We start from the raw sequence: 22,434 nt of genomic DNA on the forward strand, positions 1-22,434 counted from the left end.
GGCTTTCGGGCGCGACCTTGTTCGCCACTAGCATTGAACGTAGTTCAACTCTACCAAACTCGTGGCGCTGTCGAACATTATGACGTCATTTTGTTACAAACAGGTAGACGTCTATTGGTGGCGCCATTTGTTTACAAACAGGGAGAGATCTATTTCATCTGACCGCATTTCCTTTTACGTTCCCTATACATCCCAGTGACCAGGGACCACCAGTGACGGTTTCGCATGCATTTTACTTGCGCACCTCGACCGGCTCGACCTCCAGCACGCGAAGGAACCTTCGCTGCTGGTATATTGTCTACCGCGCTGTTAGAGTATTGCTCTACCATTATATGTTTGATCTTGAGGTCAAATTGCTGGCATAAATGTACTATAAATCTGTACGTCTTGATCGCAAGCTTGAAGTTATCTATTTTGGGAGTAAGTGCAGGAATGTGCAACTCGCGCAGCAGGGAAGAAAAATGACCATGAAGAAGTGGGAATGTGGGTTATTGACATACCTGGGTAGTAATGTCATTACAATAATGAATTACTTTTTCTGGTAATTTGTAATGTAATGTATTACTTTTGACATTATGTAATTTATAATGTAATTTAATTACATTTGGGCAGTAATTTTAATGGCATCACTCATTACATTTTAAAAAAGAATCGAGTGTGTGTTCTGTGTTGGCACTTGGCAGAAAGTGAGTTGCCGACGGACAAGTTAAAGGAATTCAACGCCCACTATAAACGGTGACGCATTCAATCGGCACAGAATAAAATATGTCTTGTTTTTGCAACGTAGTGTAGTCTGACAATGAATTTCCACATCCTCAATATCGTTATGATTAAACTCACAGTAATGACTTTGTAATGTCATTACTTTTTTGTAGTAATTTCATTGCATTTCAATTGCAGTAATGAGTAATGCAATGTAATTAAATTCTAACTGGAGTAATGAGTAATGTAATTTACCCAAGTATGGCTATTGAGCAAACCAGGCAAACACGCTTACAACATGAAAGCAAAAGGAACGACACAGTTTATTACAGAGCACGTCTCATTAGGCAGCCTCAGTCTATCACGTTTTCTTGTGCCTTACTTGCGAGTTCCTTTACTAGAAAATGAACATAAAATTATATTATTTTGTTCGTCAATGACGTGGCGTAATCGGTACAGCCAACACTGGTCAGCTTGGTCATTTGGAGTAAATACAAAGTCCATGAGGCCCTCGCCCCCCACTCGCCTCGAATTTTAAAATGTTAGCATGTTGCTTTTGAGAAAGAAACCTTCTGAATTCGGTTTTGCTCCTGCAAACTATATCAATAGTTCGTACACTCCAAATTTAATGAGCAGGTTTCTTCTGGCGGCTACACCTTCTGAAGTTGCGTTCTACTCCTGGAAACTCTCAATATTTTGGTGACTACGAATTAAAAAAAAAAATACTCATGTTTCTTTTAAAAACGAAACCGTCCGAATTCGCGTTTTGCTCACGCAAACTATATCGTTTAGTCACTCGTAATTTAAACGTTGAACATATTTCCGTAGGAAACAAAGCCTTCTAATTCTCGTTTTTCGCATTCAGTTCGACAATCGCGTTTCGTTCGTTATTGATAGTTACCTCTAGGGGAAACAACAACTACAAGAGAGAAATGTGATCATGGAAAATAAAATATGAAGTTCATGAAGTATGAAATACAGGAGTCTATAAAGCTGGCATTTCTGAGGAGGAATTACTGGCCCGTAATTGTCACAAGCCCGTGTTACTGCGTCACAGTATCATAGGTTACTTATAGCTTGACAGCGTATGCGGCTGCCCTGAATAGTATTAACCACACGCACAGCGCACGATAATCCACGAAAAATCTTGTTCTGCTTTGTTCGTTCAAGCAAAACAGAAGTCCCCGTCCGTTTTTCGGAACCGCGGCAACTCCTCTTTTTATGTCATCGTTTTTCTTCTTTTTCTTTTTTCTAAGCTATTTCAAAAATATCTACTGTTCAAGTAAAAAATAAAGATATTTGATTAGATTAATAACAAAACGGGGAGCAGTGACTTCTACATTTTCGCAGCAAGCGCGTTTGAACTCTGTCCAGCTTACTATCGATAGCTGAAACTATCGACAGTTTCGAACAAAACTATCGACAGTCAAGTGAGTAGTCATCTCAACCATCGATAGTGTTTGGATGGCTATCACCCATCACTAGAAGGAACGTCCCATATCAACAATACGCAGCGCGCAGCAGCAAACAACGAGAAAACAATCGAACTGCCGACAACAGCGCCACAGCGGCCATCTCACCCGAGCATGAACGAGGGGAATGTCTCTTCTCCTTTCGGAGATCTGACGTTGATTCCACCTCCCCTTCTAGTCACCATAGCTTTATGCCTTCGGCCTTCGGTGTCTAGTGTCTAGTGGTCTAGCCAGTCTAGCGACACCCCGTTCCGGAGTCTGGTTGGTCCGGTCCGTCCGGTCGGTCCATGGAGGAAGGAAACACAGGAGCGGCCGTTTCGAGCAGATTTCCGTGGGACCCCTCTGGCGGTCGCTCCTGTCAAAACCGCCATTACTTCCTGTCCACCACGTGATCCTCTCTAAAGTTTCGGTTTGGCAACGCTTTGTTGCTCGCGCTGCTTTTCGTGCTTTTATGCTTTTCCAAAGTCACTTACTCTTCAAATGTGAGCACCACTGCGGAAACAATGTTTTGTTAACGTGTTCTTACCGCGGTTGCGGCTGTCGTTCAACAGAAAGCAGCTCTGTCACGGGAATAACGTTTCCTTCGTAAGCACGTACTTGACCGGTTGTTTCGTACCCCTGTCTGTGAGAGAGTCATCCTGAATCGTTCCTTTGCAAGCTGGCGCTGTGCTACAGCTGCAGATTCAATTGATTTCCTCCATCGTTGTACAAATTTGGTTGCTGGCATGCTTTACCACTTCAGCAACAAACACACAAAACGCGGCCACGTCGTCACACAGACATCGCTGCCGCGAATGATGTTTCTAGTCCTGCGTGGTTGTCCTGCAGACCCTAACCGGTCTTGTAGTGGAAGGGTAAACCAAGAGTTAACCTCCGAACACACACAAATAAAGCTGGACGCGCGGCGTTCGTCACAATGCAGATATCTGAACTGCAAGACAATCACGGCTGGGCTCCCCCGGCTCCCGTCGTCTGCTTTGGGAGCTGGCCTGCGCATGCTCTTCGGGTCACGTGAGCGGTCACATGGTAGACAGGAGCATCCCAGAATGCAGTGCGAAGCTGGCACGCCCGTCCCAATGGCAAAAAGTTGGAAGGGCCGCTCCTGTGTTTCCTTCCTCCATGGGTCGGTCGGTACCCGCCATTTTGTTCCTTTGACGGTTGGATGGTCACCCGTGCCCGTGTTAAGCCGCTTCTGAAACGTTAATTTCGACTGGGATTCCCAAGGAGATGGGGTGCTGCAGTGCTGTGGCCTGTGCTAATTCGGATCGTAAAGGCTTCCGTATGTTTCGCTTTCCATCCGACTCGCACAGACGACGCCTGTGGTTAGCAAAGACGAAGAGAGGTGGAGACTGGGAACCAACAGTCAAAAGCCAACTTTGTGAAGTGAGTTGTCTCTGTCGTCAAGCTAAGTAATTGCGTGCTCGTCAGCATAGAAACAACAGAACCACAAATATGGTTTGAGAGAGGATCTAGCTATGAAAACGGAAGTGGGTTTCACCAAAGTGCTTGCAAGGTGATGAAGCCGACTTGCAGAATGACGACGTCTGCCCAAAGGAATGCCGGAACTTCACATGCATTAGGAGCGGGAATGCCCCACACAACTAAGTGGGGCAGGTTTGAACCCTCACGCCCCCCGTAGATACCTGTCTGCTTGTTTGAGACATTACTATGCAGGCTCTTCTGATAGTAATGTTTAAGTGGTAACAGTTGCATTGTTTGTGTATGCATGTAAGTAATTTGCACCTTTCCAGGCGCACTTTGAGGACAGCCAGTTCGAACAGCATCGAGCAGATGGCTGGAAGAAACTTAAGCCAAATGCTGTCCCCACGCTGTTCACCCACACAAAGGCTAAAGCCAAAAGGAGGCCCCAAAAGAAGAAAAAATCACCACCTAGTGCAAATGTCCATGTGAGCACGACTTTTGCATGTTTTGTTTAGACATTGTAGATATCCAACAGTCATACGTGTAAATGAGAATATATCCATTATATTCCACTCCACTCTGTTAACGTATTTGAGAAGGGACCGGGGCACAGCACCCTTCCTGGAATGGAACGTTAAAGGGGCACGAAACAGCTCTCCGACCATTTTCCAATTACGACACCCCGTGAAAGAACCTGGTTCACAATATCCAAACGTGTAGTTCCTTTGCTTGTAGACCGCATATTTACCAATAAGCAATGCCATTCAAAGGGCATAATCCACGTGCGACTCTCCTTGCTTCTCCGAGAGCACCTACGTCACACGTCTCGCACACGTAGCCAAGCTGCTTTCCAGTCACTGGAGATGGGGGGGAGATATCGGACTTCTAGCCAATGACGGGCCTCGCTGAGAGAGAAGCTGCGGCGTGCGGGGAGAACTGGTTGTGGGAACATCGCTGTGACCGCGCGGAGCACTACAGCGCTTAAGATATAACGTGCACATGAAATGAACGATACTTCCGGTACGGTTTGAACTGGCTATCTCGTGCATTTCAAATGGAGAGATGTTTAGAGTTTACCTCACTTCCCGATATTACAATTTATTTATTTATTTCGAATACTGTTAGTCCCAAGTGGGACCGTTACAGGGGGGTTCAACACTACCACAATCACCAATCATAACACTAATCATAAACAAAAGAACTAACAAACCAAAGGATCTCATCGAGGAACCACAATACATAATAGCGCTAACATTAGCATAACATGATATTAAATCAGTATTGCTCAGGGCTTCAATGAAGGTAGATTCATTTTGCACAGATATTATATGTTCAGGTAATGCATTCCAGATTGTGATTGTGTGTGAGAAACATGAATACAATACGAAATACAATAGACCAATGAATAAGCATCTCGTATTTCGACTGGTTGACGGAGCATGACGTCGAAGTAACTTCTGGCCGTAGTCGGCAGGGCACAGAGTTGGAAAGAGTGCAGTGGCTTAAAAACATTATTTACTTTTTGGTGCCAATAATTTTTGGAAAACGTTCACCGCTGGGAGCGTAGGACAATGCATTACCAAAAAGAGCATGTGGTATGCCTGTTAGTGCTCCTTTAATGTGATCCCTCCACATGCAGGACACGTTGCTCCCGGAAGGAGCGCCACACAAGGATGTACTGGGGCTAGAATACCAAGTAACTTTCTACCTTTTTCCTAACTGTTACGCAAAATTTTGGAGTGTGTACGATTTCGTATTTTTTGTAGCCATTCGTACGGTGTTGCTCAATTTGTTCTAATGTGCCTTCTTCGTAGCCTTCTGATGCTGCTTTAATTGCATCACTAACACGAGAGAGTTCACCTGGTTTCCCTACAGTGCTGGATTCCCAGGCAGGTATTGTTTCACGCATCCGTATGCGTTGTTTTGGGGAATTTTTTCTAGGTACGTGTCTCCCACAGAATGAAGCAAAGACCACGTGGAGCCTGGCACCAGCAGACCCAGCACCTGCCTGCCGCAGGTGCGTCTCAAGGGTCCAGTAACGAACAATATACCGCAAATGAATTTTTTGGCATGGCCACTTTTTCGCGGATGTTCAAATTGTCCACCTGAACATGTACGAGGGTGGTTCCATAAGTTTCCGGCCCGACCAACTTTTAATAGTCATAGAGACGGAACAAGTGTATCACCTTTCGACATAGTCACCCTTAACTTCGATGCACTTTTGACACCTTTCAACCAGCATTCTTATACCCTCGAAAAAATAGTCCGAAATTTTGTCCGCAAAATGCTGGGAAACTGCCTCTTGCACCTCAATATCGTTTTGAAATCTCCGTCCTCTGAGATCCCTCTTGAAGTTTGAGAACAGGAAGTAGTCACTCGGTGCCAAGTCTGGACTGTAGGGTGGGTGGTGGATTTCTTTGAATTTCGATTCGAAATTCGATTTCTTCTGCACTCCTTCAGTGCAGCCTTGGCAACAGAAGCCGCATGGACAGGGGCATTGTCCTGGAGCAACCGGACACCTCGACTCAACCTGCCTCGCCTCTTTTCATTGATGGCGTCTTGCAGTCGGTGCAGGAGTGAAGCATAATAAGTCGCATTCACTGTGGTGTTCCTCTCTTTGAAGTCGAGGAGGAGGATCCCGTGACAATCCCCAAATATTGTTGCCATGATCTTCTTTGTGGATTGTGTGATCTTCGCTTTTCTTAGCGGTGCTTCTCCTTGTTTGCGCCATTCCATCGACTCGTTCTTCGAAAGGGGATCATAGTAGAGCACCATAGTCTCATCCCCTGTGACAATTGACTTCAATATTTCTTCTTCGTTCTCTGGACAGAGCTCCAAAAACTCTTTGGCACAGACGACGCGCTGTTGCTTTTGAACTGACGAGAGAAGTCGTGGCACCCATCTCGCACTGACCTTTTTCATGTGAAGACCCCCGCCGATGATGCGAAAAACGGTTGTTTTGGAAAGCCCCAGCCTTTCTGAGATTTCCGTCACCTTCAGACGCCTGTCACTCAGCACTTCCTCCTCCACAAGAGACAAATTTTCTTTTGTCACCACTTCCACTGGACGACCATCGCGTGGATCATCTTCAATGGACTCTCGCCCCAGTCGAAACTGCTTAGCCCAGTCTTTTACCGTTGTGTACGACGGAGAGGCTTCCCTGTACACGTTGTCTAGTCGCGCTTTAATTTCTTTATGCGAAAGTCCCTCTTTTGTCAAGAATTTTATCACAGCGCGGTACTCGATTTTTTCCATTTTAACTGAAGAGTGCACCCTGGCTGTTTGAAATGCCGCTCTCCAACCGACAAAAGCATGGAGAGGGTTGAGGGTGGTGCTCCTGCCCTCCAACAGATGGCGCCACACGCCCTTAATTGCATTTTCAAATTCGCGCGCATTTTCTACCTCGGGCCGGAAACTTATGGAACCACCCTCGTATTTGCGAGTACCTGATTGGTGAGGCCCTTCTTCTTGCAAAGTGCCTCCAAGTTATATCTGCCAAGACAGCAATGTCAAGAGGGAGCCAAACCTTTGTGGAAAATTGTTGTTCGAGACATATTCACGAGCTGGTACGCCACGCGTGTAAAATCAATGATGGGCAGTGGTTGTTCGGCTGCTAGCATGAAGGTGGACTTCTGGGCCCCTCTTGTGTGGTTAAGAGGCTTTTGAAGAAGTCTAAGCACAAATACATATACGATTCGATCTGGGTACACCCAGGCAGGGCTTGTTCTAGCTCGCGGGGCATGAGTTTCGGCACAAACAAAGATGCCTCAGCAGCCTATTATGGAATTAGGGCAACTTTATTTGTGAGTACAATTTTTCAGAATGTAATTAGTATGTCGTTGTCGGAAAATTCACCAAAAATTAATGTAGTGTGAGTGTAGGTATATCTCTCAGCACACATAGCACTCCTAGAGTATCTACAGGAGCCATCTGATGACCACGGTGTATCATCAGACAGTTTTAATACGCTGAGTCGTGCTGATAAACATCGGCTTGTGTCATTGACGTGCATTAAGACGTCCTGTAACAAATGTTTGTTCCCATAACACGTCTTTGCACAGGTGACTCTCCTGAACTATCTGCACACGCACTCATGGGATCTGAACAACTGCTTGTGAAGAAAGGCTTTAGCTGTTTTTCCGGTAAGATTCTCGTGTGGCATCTGTGCATTATTGGACTACGCCAACTTTAGTAACGTTGTTTTAAGTAGAGATGGCACGAATCAAGAATTTTCCGAATCTGAACCCGAATCGAAAGGAAGTTTCTGGGAATCCACGAATCTCGAATCTTTCTAATCCTTTCTTTAAAAAAACAGCGTGAAAAGCCAGGGGAAGAAAATACTTCTACTGAAAAGTGTTTTCGAGCAGAATTTGACATATTTGTTTAACGAAAAACTAATCGAATAATAGTTCTTTCAGGAAAAAACATACCCATGTGTACTTCTTAGATGTAATTTAACGTGCTGTTCATCGACTACGGGAGTACGTAGACTTTCGAGTCCGAATTCTTCCACAAAACTAACTAGTAACAATCACAAGCAAATTGTGTAACTTTTAAACTTGTAACGTAAGAATTCCAGCCTGAACTCTTAACAGTCCAGTGCAACGTAAACAAAGAAACGAAAAAACACAGCTGAAGGAAATTAATGCCGACGGACACCAGAGGCACCAAATTTCGGCTGGATTCAGAAGATTGATTTGTTTCACCGTTTTTATTCACTGGGACTTGGATTCCCAAATCTCGAAACCGTGCCCTGGTTTTCTGCTGCAGCAAATTCAAAATTCCGCGGCACCGACCTGTAAATTCCGTGATCTTCCAATGCAAGCAGTCAACGGTGCTTTAAATGGGAAACTTTTTGATAAAGTGGTAAGAAAAAAAAAAAATTTTAAACATACAGATTCGAAGCACTGTTGTGGCTCAGCATTACATACATGTCTTGTGTGCTCCCCTGACAAAGAATGCCGTCTGTCGTCTGCAATCATTTTATACTTGCTGAAAGATCTTCCGGCGTCTACGGAGTTTATAGGAACTTTATAGGGAGGAGCTTACAATACATGCTTTGTGGAAGTTACATCATTAGGAGACTCTTTTTGTTTCTGGGCTGTAGGCATTATGAAGTCTTTAAAGGCAAAGCTCCCAAACATCAAATCAAAATCCCCCACTGCCACCGCTAAACTGCAACACGGGAGGGATGCTGCCCCCTTCCTCAGACGGAGTATGCGCAATAAAGTTGGGCTAACGTTCTCTTAAGCGAAACTACAATCCGTCTGTGTTGGTCCTGCAGCATGGGAAATTTTGTAAAGCAGGCTTCATCTTACGCACTGAAGCATAAGGTGAAGCTCCCCTTCGAGGGGTGTGGATCATATTCTGCGAATAGTTGGATATTCGGTAATCCGAATATTGGGTACTCGATTCGCAAATGAGATACTTGGAGTGATTGATATTTGATTCGAATTCAAGAACTCTAATATCATCACCCCCCCAAAAATAATGTATTCCATGTCACACGAAGGATTCTGCAATATTTCGGGGAATTGCGGGAAAAAAACGCGGGGCACGACGTTTCGGAGGGCAACCAAAAAAGCGGGGACTGTGGACCCACTGATCGGCGATTTCAGACGACTGTGTTTCGCAACCTGTGCCATCCATATATAGAACTTGTGGGCAAGTACAGTCTACCCTCAAAATCAGTCAATAGCCTCATATTGTCCTTCTGGAGGATCGTGGAAAGGTTTAACTAATTGAAGAGAGCTCTCGTCCAGTCTAGCAGTGTATAAAAAGCATCTACATAATATGTTTCGGCTCAACAAGGTATTGTTACAGCACAGTTTCAAAGATGCTGCTTGCGGCAAGATGGCCTCGGGGACAGGAGGAGATATAACACAGACATGATGCTTACTTATGGCCAGTGTCACACGTAACACAGACATGAAATAAGGATTTGAATGTTTTAAAAAACCTATCATATTCTCAGATGACATGTACTCTTATTACTTTCAAATGTGTCTCCAAGTAAGGAGAACCTCTCGTGGCTCGCATGAGGATGTTTGCAAACTGTTGAGTGTGATGCATCTCTCATTGTCTTGTTTGTTTCAACCGAGATACAGCCTGTCTAAAGTAGTGTGTTCGTCGAGGGACTCACATTACTGGAGTGTACAGTCGAAGAGGCTGCAGTGACACTGCGTGGAATTTGAAGCTGCTGAGGAAAGAGCACAACGCACCGACGTCCAGACGGGCCGTGTTGCCGACCTATCATGGCTGACGTCACATTGTGACTTTTCATGTGGCAACCACAGAAGGAGGGGAAATCGCACACCTATGCGCTGCACTGTGTGGTGGGAAAACACAACGCTGTGGTTGCACGCTAACATGACCAATGAGAGCATTTTTTTTACGTCTTTCACTGCTCCTTTAATGTCTGCTTACTGTGTACGTGCAGCCATTGAGCTGCTTCTTGAAGTAATATATGAAATATCTGGAGCATGGTGACTGGAGAGTACTGGAGGGTCAAGAAGAGAAGATGAAACAGGACCTCAAAGCAACATTCCACGATGAGCTTTGACTGAACCCTCGAGACCGAGGCAGCAAGTGGCTGAGTGGGTGACGAGAAACAGAGGTCTGCTGCTACAATTCTGATGTGGAACCACTGGTTCCTCCAACATTTTGGGTGAGAAGCTGTGATACACGTCATTCAGAACCTTCGGGCACAGGGTGGAAGGAATTTGCTTTGCCTCAAGGAAGCTAATGATGTTTGCAGAAAAATAAATTATCAGAAATTGTGGTTGGGTTTATTTATTGTGGGCTACACAACGAATACAAGTAATGCAACTTACTGCATCCTGCACATGGGTATAATGAAGCACAACCATTTCTGTGTCCTCGTTGTTATCACTTCCTTTAGGGATTACCGTATTTACTCGCATAATTTGCGCACCTTTTTTACCGAAAAATGACGCGAAGGTTGGGGGTGCGCAAATTACGCGAGGCATTAACGAGCCGACTTGAAAAATGTGCAAAATCTTAAAAGATGTTCCTTTAGGTGAATAATACAATACAATCTCGGTGATAAAAATCTCACGGGGTAGCGGAAGACCTTCGTATAGTCCGAAATTCGTATTAAAAAAATTACACCAAAATAAAAATTTAGGCAAGAAAATAGACAGTGACTGTTCATTTTCTATAACTGTCAGTGAAAGGAGTCGGTCGTAAGGATTTTCTCTCTTCGTTTTTGGCCAATGCTGTAAAAATTTGCGAGTTGATTCAAAAAGGCCCAGCACGTGCTTTCCACGCTTTTTCTAAAGCGAGCTTCTCCTAAAGCACGCGTGCGTTAGGTGAAGCCAGCTTGCGGAATGCTGACGCGTATGTTGCCGCCAGAAGTTTTCCTGATATGTTCCCTCCACGTGTTCTGATCGTTCTTTCCTAAGCCAGCGCGATGTCACACAGCTTTATTGTAGTGAGGGGATAAAAGGTCAAAACAGAGATAAGATTCCATACCGGGTAATCCCTTTGATCTTATCTCCTCCACCAAGCAAGAGTCATTGCTTGTATTACGCAACATGATGTAGGGAATTCGTGGTGAGGATAACCCTCCTTTTTCAAAAGAAGGAGCAGCATGCGCTCCGTGACGCGAGAGCGTCAGGGGGGGAACGACCTCTGCTGCGCACGAAAGTAGGAGTGCGCAAATTAAGCGAGTTTTTATTTTCACAACTTTTTAAGTGAAAAAGTGGGGGTGCGAAAATTACGCGAGTAAATACGGTATGTTTAGGGCCTTGTGCTTTAGGGTTAAATCCGGTAGTACCCGTTTATCTGTGCTCCGTTACTGTTCTGTGCCTCTAAACTGTGTTAATTTACAAATGAAGTCTGGTACCGAAATGCATTGGTTCCTGCTTGCACGCTCACTCGTACTCGTATGTGGTCGTACACGGGAGGATCATCAATGAGCACAAGTCCCTTGTGCTAAGATCAAGGTACGTGAACATCACCACACTGCGTATGAGTAAACATGTTCATGAAGGAGTTCATGAACATCTGAACACTTGTTGCAGGACAGGTATAAAACTACTCCAAGGGCTGCCGGACTACCTTGTTTACAGCATTTATTGCTGCACGACAGAGTTTGCTAGATAAGCTTGTTCTATACCAAATCTCAAGTTTTATGACTACCGTATTTTCACGCGTATTAGCCGCGGCTTATGCGCGATTTTTTTTTCTCACGGGCGCCCTGCGGCTTATCCACCGGTGCGGCTTATCTGATGACTATTTTTTCCTGGTATTTTCCCCATACGCCGATTTTAACGAAAGGGCCGACAGTGTCTCTGGAACAGCACGATGCAGCCCTGCCGATGCACGAACAGTGCGTAACAGGGACGGGTCCACATTCGAGTAGATTGATCTTCCTGGTGCATTCCCCCAAGCAGCTTTAAGGAAAGTGGTGACAGTGATTCACGTCTTCTGGTAGATCATTGACCCATCAGTCCACGAAAACACCCGACAAGGGCACAATCCGATCTTGGTAGAACTCCAGAACTGACCTCCTCTGTTGTACACTGTGCCGATCCCGGAGTATGGACCACAGGGCTTATGGCCTTCTCTATGGTCTCCTTTGTCGCACAAATCAGTCGTCTCGTATTGCCCGCGGCTTATCTGCGAGTGCGGCTTATCTGCAAAAACATTTTCAAAATGTATATAAAAACGAGCCCTGCGGCTTATCTGCGGTGCGGCTAATACGCGTGAAAATACGGTAATTGTCAAGTATGCTTTAATTGGAAGTATGGCACAATTTTCCCACCATGAACATGCCATTTGAGAACACATGCTGTATAGTATATTTACACTACATGTCTATAATACACACAAACATCGCTTAATTAAAAATCTACGCCAGGGTCCTTCTATTTCTGCTATCAGAGGTACTTTTCCAAAGTGGAGTAGACTTCTGCCGCTGATGGCCTCTTCCCTGCATCTTGGACGCTGCATTTGCGAACGATGTCACGTAGCTGCGCATGAATTGCAACAATGTTAAGAGGCGATAAAACGATGTGGTATGCTTGTATCCACATGCTGCATGCATGCATGCAGGTCAACTGGTCTCACTACTAGGACTGTTAGGCTGATTGATGTGAAGGAAAAGGCAATTGCAAGAAGGCGGGATGTCTGAATTTGACGTGAATGGCGGCTGCTACGACCTGCCTGCTGTGAACTGGCCGTGACGCCAAACACTGGGGATGTTGCAGATTGGCGGGCGGTCTTTTGCCAGCAACTTGCAAAGTTTGCACGCCAGCTTGCAACCATGCACCCACGTGGTCCCGCGGGGTGTGAGCTCACGACCGCACACAATTTTTTGCTGAGAAGACTGAATGTTGATGATGTAAGCATGTAAAGGATGTATCCAGCAGTCACACCCCGTTATTTTTGCGTGCACTAAATATGGTTAAAAGTCTGTGTTTATGACAGTGAGGGATCGTGAGAACTGTCTCCGGAAGGGTACTCGGAAATTCGCGAGAATCGTTTCATGGTCCCTTTAAGGCAGAGATTCAACTCACAACTTCAAGAATCTGTTCATCGAGTGAAGCTGCACTTGTTGCGGGTATTCCAGGGTCCACGAGAACAGTTGGAACTTCTACGTCATCGGAGCGAGACGCTTCCTGAATTGTTGATTCTACAGGTGATGAACATACATCTGTGGAAAAAGGCAAAGCACTCTACTGTTTATAGAGGAGTCGGGTCACGGCACAAAGGAGGTCACTTGCCAAAACTGTTTTCCAGTACAGTACAGTTGGTGCAGTTTTTCGTAGTATTATATAGGGCCTGACTTTTTCAGGTTTTATTTTTGGCCAAATTCGGGGGGGGGGTAAATATCGGGTGATATTTTTCATTCGAAAATTCGGGTTAAATCCCGCTACGGCACATTCTGTCGTCAGGAATTCGGGTGTATACGGGTGATTTTTTTTTTGTTTAATAAAAATTTGTCTTAACATGGAACTAATGTTTAGCAATGTTATCAAACTTTATTTTAATGCACGCTTATGAGCGTGCCACGTGATCCGGATGTTTTCGGGTAGATTCGGGTTAAACCCGAATTTTACAGATTTCGTTCAGGGGGGTAGATATCGGGCGGATACGGGTTTAACCCGAAAAAGTCAGGCCCCATATATACAGTACAGCACTGCATGGGCTCGGGCTTACCCAAAAACCCAGAGCCAGAGTATAGGTTGGGCAAAGCAGTCTTTTTGTGGGCCTGGGCTGGGATCGGGTTTGACCATTATGGGCTCGGGCTGGACCCGTACATTGCAGGGCCTAGATCGGGCTCAAGCCTGTGTTACCCCCTCTGTTAGTTAGCCACGGTCAAATTTTACAGCCTGATACACTGGGCCAGGCCGGGTAGCCTATAAATTTCTCGGGTTGGGCAGGTAAATCAAAGGAGGGCCGGTCCAGGGCCTAAGAATGCAGTCCATGCAATGCTCTAGTATACAGTGCGACCCTGTTAATTCAAACTCAAAGGGGACCGAGAATTTGTTCGAATAAAGTGGATTTCAGGAACAAAGGGACTCTCTCTGAGTGACGGCTTGCACCACACAGCACAGTGAAACCTCCCTATCTTGGACACCTGCGGTGCAGCCAAGATGTGTCCTACTTAGGGAGGTGTCCGAGCGACAGAATACCAGGGAAACAAAAATTCGAAAAGAACACAGCTGTGTTGCCAGAAATGTTTCCCATAATCAATTCATGGTCATTATAGGTACCTGGTGCCTCTCTACCCACTCTTCTTAACTGGTAATTATTGCCGATTTTGGTAGATTCAATTCCGTGCAAATTCCACTCAATGGCATTGCCTTTGGAGCTTTTTCAGCAGCGTGCTGCTTGCTTGAGAGTTTAAACCCACTTGGAATTAACCTCAAGGACTTGTCTCTGAAGCATCAGCCCACTTTTAAATGTCTTGCTGAAACCAGTATAGGAAAAAAAACGGTGAAAGTCAAGGGCACTGGCTCATTTTGGGTCTTTTCGGTGCAAAGATGGGCCGAGATTGAGATAATTTGGCCAGGGTTCTGTCCGACTCAGCAGGGAAGACCCTATCTTACTTCCAGGACATGGAGGTGTCCCACATAGAGATTTTCGTCCCCATGTAGTTTCAATGGGAGCCTGCTGGTACAATAAAATCTTGTCCGACATTGGGAGTTGTCCGAGGTAGGAAGGTGTCCGACTTCTGAAGTTTTACTGTATCTGTATGGGAGATACATCACGGCTTGCTGGGCCTTGCCACATGCCGTGCCAGTCTCGTTGATTCCTTTATCAAAATGCTTCGGGTCAAGCAATAATCTGCGACACAGACTTTCGTTCGTTCCTTCAGCCACAACTCTATCAACATTGTTTGTGATGTTGAACTTAAGCCTTGAATGCTAATCCAGCCAACTTGATATGAGAAAATATTGGCCATCATCCACGCCCTTTTTTTGTTAGCCGTGTAGTCAGCAGGAAGGGTCTTCATCCCGTTAAAACAGCAAGCCTTAGGTACTTGCTTTGAGGATCACATGTAAGTGTGATTGTTCTGCACCAGTTATGTTTGTGCTCACCACTGACTTGCTTGTTGCCACTCTTTCTTTGACACAAGTATTGCCTACATAGGGAATGCTCTTAAAAGTACTAAGTACTGCTTTTCTCTTTATTCGCCAACGATATTGTAAAGGGGGTACCAGCAAAGATGAGATTACACGCTGATGACTGTGTCGTTTATACAACGTTAATTCTTGCAGCAATCAGATCCTGCTCCAAGAATCTCTTCATAAAATTTTTAAGGTGGTGCGATCAATGGGGCTTGTCCATTAAGTTCAATAAATGCGCAACAATGAGTTTCACTTGTCGCAGGTCGCCATTGTTATACGAGTACAAAATCGACGGGGTATTGATAAGCAGAGTAAACTACTACAAATATTTAGGGGTTACCTTGAATGCTAAGCTTTCTTGGTCCGATCACATAGATGTTGTTTGTTCTAAGGCGATGAAGAAACTTGGATATCCGAGAAGATCACTGAAGTGCGCAAACACAGAAACTAAACTGCTTGCATATAAGACAATTATTCGTCTCGTTCTAGAATACGCATGTGAAAAAGTGCGGGAACCCTATCGTAGATCTGACATTGTTAAACTGGAATCTGTTCAGAAGAAGGACATGCCCTTTATTTTATCTAGGTATCATCCCATGTTCTCACCCAGTGCTGCGCTTCCTGGGCTTTCTCTAAGTCTATCGAGACTAGATTCCGTGCGATTCGTATGAGGGCATTTCACGCTATTGTAAATCAGAACATAAGAATACCGGCTGATCATTATCTCACCTTTGCTGGTCCTTCCTCTCTTAAGAAGTGTGCATGTGTTGAATATCCTTCCATTTTCCTACAGAGTTGATTGCTTTAAGTTTAGCTTTTTTTCCAAGATGTGTTGACGATTGGAATGCTCTTGAAGGTTCTGCTCGCGAGCTACCTTCTAACCAGTTCTCTCAGGCACTCCCGCAATAGTCTCTATTGAGACTGCAGTGTATATGTAAATAAAATAAAGTAAAAACGTCTTTCACGTGCCAGCAGTACGTTGGCTGTCAGGCGGCCGGTCGGGGGCAATCTTGTTCAAGTGAACTGTTGCTTACGTTTCGTGTGCTCGAATTACCGGGCGTTTCTCCCCATTGAAATACAGGACTTTGATGTGACCGGAACGTCGGTGCGAATTAAAAGATTTTGAATTAACGGGATTGCACTCTATAGCAGTAGAGATCTTAATCCCACTTTGCATTTTCTGTGCTTCTTCAGGGGATGTATTACGAGGAGGATAAAGAAACAGTAAGTACAGTGTTGTTGCCTGGCAGCAGGAGCCATTACTTAAATCCAGTAGCAGCTGCCATTTTCATTTCTGTTTCCTTTTCCGGGAAGGAAGGAACATTGTTTATGTATACGTTGTTCGTTTATATGTTAACTGCAGTAAAATTCGATAGAGATTTTCGGTTCTTCACTCTAAGTTTGTCACTTCACACTGTATTTTATTTTTGATGGTGTTTCGGTATCTTTCTGGTAGCAAAGTGTCGTTTTGCTGTTGATGCCTACTCCTGTTTAAATGCGTGTTCAGTTGTTCGTTCAATTATCGTTTAATTGCCATTTAAGTCTTGCTAATTTTGTTCTAATTCCGAGACGGTGGATTTACTTTTGCTGTACAATATGCTCATGACCTGTACATTTTCTTTTATTTTCACACTCCTGCAAATGACATCTTGGTGTTGTCAGCAGTATCCCTTAAATTAAAATAAATTGAAGTTACACATCCGCCCACATCTTTGAAACGCACAAAGCGAAAACAAACTGGACATATACTGAAGTGCTAGACTGACCTGATATCACTGTTTCATCGTTCACCGTCGATGAGCTGAAAACACGGATACAACATGTCAGTCACACGTCAACTTCAGGTCCCATTACACGGCTGGTTCACAAAGTATGCTTCAATCACAGACAGCTGCTGTACCTTGGTGAATTTGTGGTGACCGACTGCACCTCGCTGCCACTTCGTTTCTTTTTGTGACTCTTTCGTTTGCTCGTCCTTTTAGGACGAAGAGGCTTCTGTGAAGCTTCCGGTACAGTTTCTGGTACTGTAACCTAGAATAAGTGTGACACGTGTACACAGCATGCTTACGTACATATACAATGTCGATCCACAAAACCAGTATACAATACGATGAGGGCATGCCATAAACCTCAAAATAAAACATTTTTTGTGTAAATGTGTTATGTGTGTAAAATAAAACATTGAGAACATTTATGCTGGGGAGTTGAAGTTGCTGCAAAGGATCCATTTCAGTGAACAGTATAATGCCTCACAGTAATTTGTTATTCTCACGCTCCAGTAACATACTGAGGAACTTGCTCCTCTTCCAGGCAGCTTTCGTAACGTAACCCGCTCAAAACACAAGTTATGCTCTCTTTGATACTCGTGTAACATTACAATACAGAGTAAAAAGCAACGCCGAAGTCCTATATTAACTGTGATTACACTGAGGGAAGGTAAAATGGGTAGGAATACCTGCATGTTATTTATAATAAAGTGTTCCTACCCGTTGCATTTTTACTCGTGTAACAACAAAATGCGAGCCAAGATTTTCTGTCTCTGTCTATAATATCTGGATTCTTATCCCCTTGGAGGATCGCAACAGTTCTGGAAGACAATCGCCGCACTTGCACGGTACATATGCTCAGTATGCTTTGGTGGTATGAAGTATGTTCATCACCGAGTGTCTGTGCAGTTGCCCTGTAATAAGTGTAGACATTCTCTATTTCACACCTGAATGGAACTGGATGGGGGAGTCAACAGTTCAAGCTCCTCGGGGTTAATGGAGTCTTCTGGAGCTGCCTTATTCGGCGCAGTCAGCGCTGGAGCTTGTTGTTCCATCTCCGCAGTGCTCATCTGGAACGTTCACGATAACCTCAATGGGAGCAAATAGAGTGTCATGGCTTTGGTATTATAGGCTGTACTATAGCAGTGGTACTGGTGGCTTTTAAAAGTTGGTGAGTGTGTTTAAAAGTGAAATAATGCATGGAAGTGAGAGAAGACCATATACCGAGTCTAAAAATGACTTTTTATATGCATTTCATTAACACCATTTGAACCACAGAAAAACAGCGTATTATATTACTCACTGGACACCTTAATAGTGTACGTCGGAATATTCCGTGTGTTACTGATCGCTCACCTTTCCAAAGCGTGTTGTTTACTTGGGAAACAATGTAATACAAGTTCTTGTCTCAGAAACATGTCGGGTGCTTGTGTAGCTACTTTGCACAACGCATATCGTCAGAATGGAAGAATTCCTTGAAACACCACCTAGCACCAGCATGCATGTGCATTAGCTACTCATATTCAATGCCTGTCAATCAATCTACCAGCACGACCAGCACCCACATTAGCTGGAATGGAAATCAGCTTTGGCTTTCTCTGGATTCCAGCGGCTTGGCGCTTGGCTGTGGCTGCGCGTGGACCACTTTCGATGTAACTTTTAAACCCCTAAAAAGAACATTAGAACAAACGAGGTATACAGCAATTATTCATATTTACGCTTGTTGCCAAGCATTATTTTCTTTGGTCAAACCACGACCTACTAGATTATAACGACCACGTCAGGCGCACCCCTCCCATGCGCCGCATTTTTGGAAGGCAGCGGTGGCGCTTCTGATCGTCCTTGTTATTGCTTCCTCAACTTCTACAATACTTTGTACTTCAGCTTACCTTAGTATTTCTGTACAAGCTGTCGACTTCCACAGATGTTTAATTCTGAGGTTGATTATTATCATCATTCTACGCGTTTTCATAGGAGCTATCGCTGTCGTCTGCTACGGTTGTCGTACATACGCTTCTGCGAGTTCAGAATTCAAATTTCCATCGTCCAATCGTGCGCCAGTCTGCCAGGGCGCGTCAGTAGCGCCCCTGGCGGATCGTGCGGACAGGCACCTCATAGGGTTTGCTGATTGTGACATGGTTATAATCTAGTAGGTCGTGGGTCAAACATGGCGATCGCCCCCATTGGATTTCCCCCTCTCCCATCCTCCGCTACGCGCTCCGACAAAGAAACCGCCCCCTCCCCCCCAAAAGAAAGAAAGAAAAACGAGGGTCGTCCCTATGGTTGCCGCTGCGGGTACCCGCACCTGCGTTCAGGCTTTTCGCGAAATAAACGCGCAAGACCGGATTACCAGTGCCTTTTTTGATAATTTGATGACCATTCTTCCAACAATTATGTATCATGCATTTGAGGTACCAAATGTAAAGTGCAAGTAAACTTTCACAAATGCTTTCGTGTTTTTTCTTCTTTGCGCTGCAGTAACTCGTGTGGGTGCAGATTGGGAGACCGTCTGCGGGTGCGGTGCTGGTTGAGAATAACATACACGCGCAGGCCTCTAATAATACTCACTGTTGCCGTTGATACTGTTCCTTCAAAAAATGGTACATCTGAGAATTTTTCGGGACGTTGGCAACGCAGGCTCCCCCAAAAGTTTTTTTTTTTCCCCGCCCCCATGCAATGCCCGTAAGGGCCCTTGGGGTAAAATAAATAAATAAATAAAAAGCAAGCGTCGAGGAGGTGCGAAACCGTACTGAGGGCGAAACTCTCGCCTTTCTGACGTACGCAGCTGCTTTTGATTTTTGTTTTTCGACTTTTGCAATGACCAGTACGTTTCGGGTACACCCGATACTGCGTCGTCAAGGGAAGTACGAGGTTTTATCGCTTCCCTACCCGGCTGTACAAGCATCGCCACAGGCAATGCTGAATACAAGTCATTTTGTGCGACAGCGAAGTATGATCTGTTCTGCAAATTCCACCCATTAGATACCTGCGTCCTGTTTACAGTAAATGTGAACGTCTTCACTTCTCCAATCTGCATGTCATTTATTTTACTACGTTGTATCGAAAGCATCGAGGTAAAGCTTCCGTACACACGTCATCTGCTGTGCATAATGTTTGCACACCAGTTTCATCGTAGCAGAAAATAACTGGTGTTGAAAACAATAAGGCTTCTCTTAGTGTTCCCTCCTTTCGAAATTGGGATTTATCTCTGCAACTGCGGCAAAATCGGTGGCAGACGTAAATTTGTGCCGATTGAGGAATATCGCCGGTGCCGCACTGTGTTTACCGGTTCATCGCTGCCGCATTTACACTCGCAGTGTCCCTTCATTATACGTTACATTATACCTAGGGCCCGACTTTTTCGGGTTTTATTTTTGGCCAAATTTGGGGGGTAAATATCGGGTGATATTTTTAATTTGAAAATTCGGGTGTATTCGGGTTAAATCCCGTTACGGCATATTCTGTCGTCAGAAATTCGGGTGTATTCCGGTGATTTTTTTTTTGTTTAATAAAAATTTGTCTTAACATGGAACTAATATGTTTAGCAATGTTATCAAACTTTATTTCAATGCACACTTATGAGTGTGCCACGCGACCCTGATGTTTTCGGGTAGATTCGGGTTAAACCCGAATTTGACAGATTTCGTTCGGGGGGGGGGGGGGGGGGGTAAATATCGGGCGGATACGGGTTTAACCCTAAAAAGTCAGGCCCTAATTATACCCTACATTATACTTAGGGCCTGACTTTTTCGGGTTTTATTTTTGGCCAAATTCGGGGGGTAAATATCGGGTGATATTTTCCATTAGAAAATTCGGGTGTATTCGGGTTAAATCCCGTTACGGCATATTCTGTCGTCAGGAATTCAAGTGTATTCGGGTGATTTTTTTTTTTTTTTTAACATGGAACTGCATGATAACATGCAATGTTATCAAACTTTATTTTAATGCACGCTTATGAGTGTGCCACCTGGATGTTTTCGGGTAGATTCGGGTTAAACCCGAATTTTACAGATTTCGTTCGGGGGGTAAATATCGGGCGGATACGGGTTTAACCCTAAAAAGTCAGGCCCTAATTATACTTTGTGGTTTTCAGCATTTACATTCAAGCAAATTTGGGGCAGCAATTCGAAGCAATAAAAAAACAACAACCTAAGATCACTTATCTCTTTGACCTGATAACAACAGATCAGGAATGTTCGGCATTCCCAATTGGTGTCAAAATCCGATCACCAACCTCCCAACCATACTGAGGTCATAGTTCTATAAGCGCTAAGTACAACAAAGCAAGTGCTCTGTCTCAAGATTGTGCCACGCTCGGCCTATGATCAATAAATGGGGCATTCCAACGGGAATTTCGGTTTTCCGTTCGAGGAACAGCAGCTGACATGACATTGAATGTTTGGATTTATGAATTTCTTTCTTTCTGTTTTTGTTTCGGAATATGCCGAATTTGAAAAAAAAAAAATCATTCGGGAGGTGTCTTTCGACATTTTTTGGAAAATGTTAAAAACCGCAAGACCTACGTCTGAGATATGCATGAACCTGTAACGGGAAGACTGGTCGAGAAAAGGCGTGCTGCTATCACTGCACTGTCCCCTCCCGGGTGTTCGAAAACATTGTCCACTTCAGAAACGTGTCCGGACTCATAAAGCCTTCCTTGGTCTACAGTTAAAAAAAAAGTATTGAAAGAGATTGAAACATCTATTTCACTAAAAAACGAGCTTTCGGACGGAGTCCGTCCTTCATCAGGTACAGTTGTACGTAAAAAAATAGGAAAAGGAAAACCTAGGAAAAACCTAAGAAGAAAAAAAAAGGAAAACCTTGCTTCTGTAGGAGGTCGGAAACCGCATCCGAGTTTGACGCTAGCTGCAGCGTTCCCCATTGCGCAACACACAACAGCTGCCAGGGCTCGGTCCTCCACAAGTGGCGCACGTTAGGGTTCGGAGCCCCGGGATCCAGAAATACCGGGATTTGAGCATAATTTCGTGTCCCAAAATCTTGGGCCAAAATTTGGGCAGGGCCAAATCCCGAGACTTAGAGATTACAAATTTCGGCTTTTTTGACGACAGATATTCGGTGGTACGAGTGAAAGGGAAAGAACGGTGTCCAATCGACTTTTTGTTTCAAGCGTCCCTTCCCCGGAAAAATATCATTTGCAATCCGATACCGAACCAACCCTGTCGTCCACGACACATTACGACGACTATCCTTGACTTTGCTGACCAAGAGCGAGAGAGGCCTTAACGACGTTAGCTACTGACTCATGTGAACTACGCAAGCCATGGCGGAGAACAGCCCTCAAGTGGCATAAATCTCCCACGAAATCAGGAGTCTTTATAACAAGAAGTATTGCAGGGCGAAATATCTGCCGAGGGCGCCCGGGGCGGCTGCCCCTCTTGCCCCTCCATCGCTACGGCTCTGGCCACCTGCATCGTCGTGGAAACGTAAAAGTATGCACTTCGTTCCTCAACC

General features: G+C 44.7%; 2 protein-coding genes across 3 annotated transcripts; one reads left to right on the plus strand and one right to left on the minus strand.

Moving 5' to 3' along the window:
- Positions 1 to 3,262: 3,262 nt before the first annotated feature.
- Positions 3,263 to 10,377, plus strand: LOC135368167 (peroxynitrite isomerase THAP4-like). Of its 2 annotated transcripts, none has more exons than XM_064601287.1 (7): positions 3,263 to 3,557; positions 3,926 to 4,081; positions 5,236 to 5,292; positions 5,411 to 5,489; positions 5,555 to 5,613; positions 7,658 to 7,738; positions 9,704 to 10,377. In XM_064601287.1, exons 1-5 carry the CDS (start codon positions 3,402 to 3,404, stop codon positions 5,557 to 5,559), a joined length of 453 nt encoding a protein of 150 aa, XP_064457357.1. In that variant the 5' UTR covers positions 3,263 to 3,401; the 3' UTR covers positions 5,560 to 5,613; positions 7,658 to 7,738; positions 9,704 to 10,377. The 2 variants fall into 2 exon arrangements, with proteins under 2 accessions (XP_064457357.1, XP_064457356.1); XM_064601286.1 differs by having other exon boundaries at positions 5,411 to 5,485.
- Positions 10,369 to 18,609, minus strand: LOC135368166 (uncharacterized). Its single transcript, XM_064601285.1, has 6 exons — positions 18,319 to 18,609; positions 17,910 to 18,032; positions 17,097 to 17,227; positions 16,963 to 16,997; positions 13,139 to 13,275; positions 10,369 to 12,592 (listed from the first exon to the last, which is right to left on the minus strand). Exons 2-6 carry the CDS (start codon positions 18,030 to 18,032, stop codon positions 12,500 to 12,502), a joined length of 519 nt encoding a protein of 172 aa, XP_064457355.1. The 5' UTR covers positions 18,319 to 18,609; the 3' UTR covers positions 10,369 to 12,499.
- Positions 18,610 to 22,434: the final 3,825 nt, after the last annotated feature.

This window comes from Ornithodoros turicata, chromosome 9, assembly GCF_037126465.1.
Source record: "Ornithodoros turicata isolate Travis chromosome 9, ASM3712646v1, whole genome shotgun sequence".
NCBI lineage: Eukaryota > Metazoa > Arthropoda > Arachnida > Ixodida > Argasidae > Ornithodoros > Ornithodoros turicata.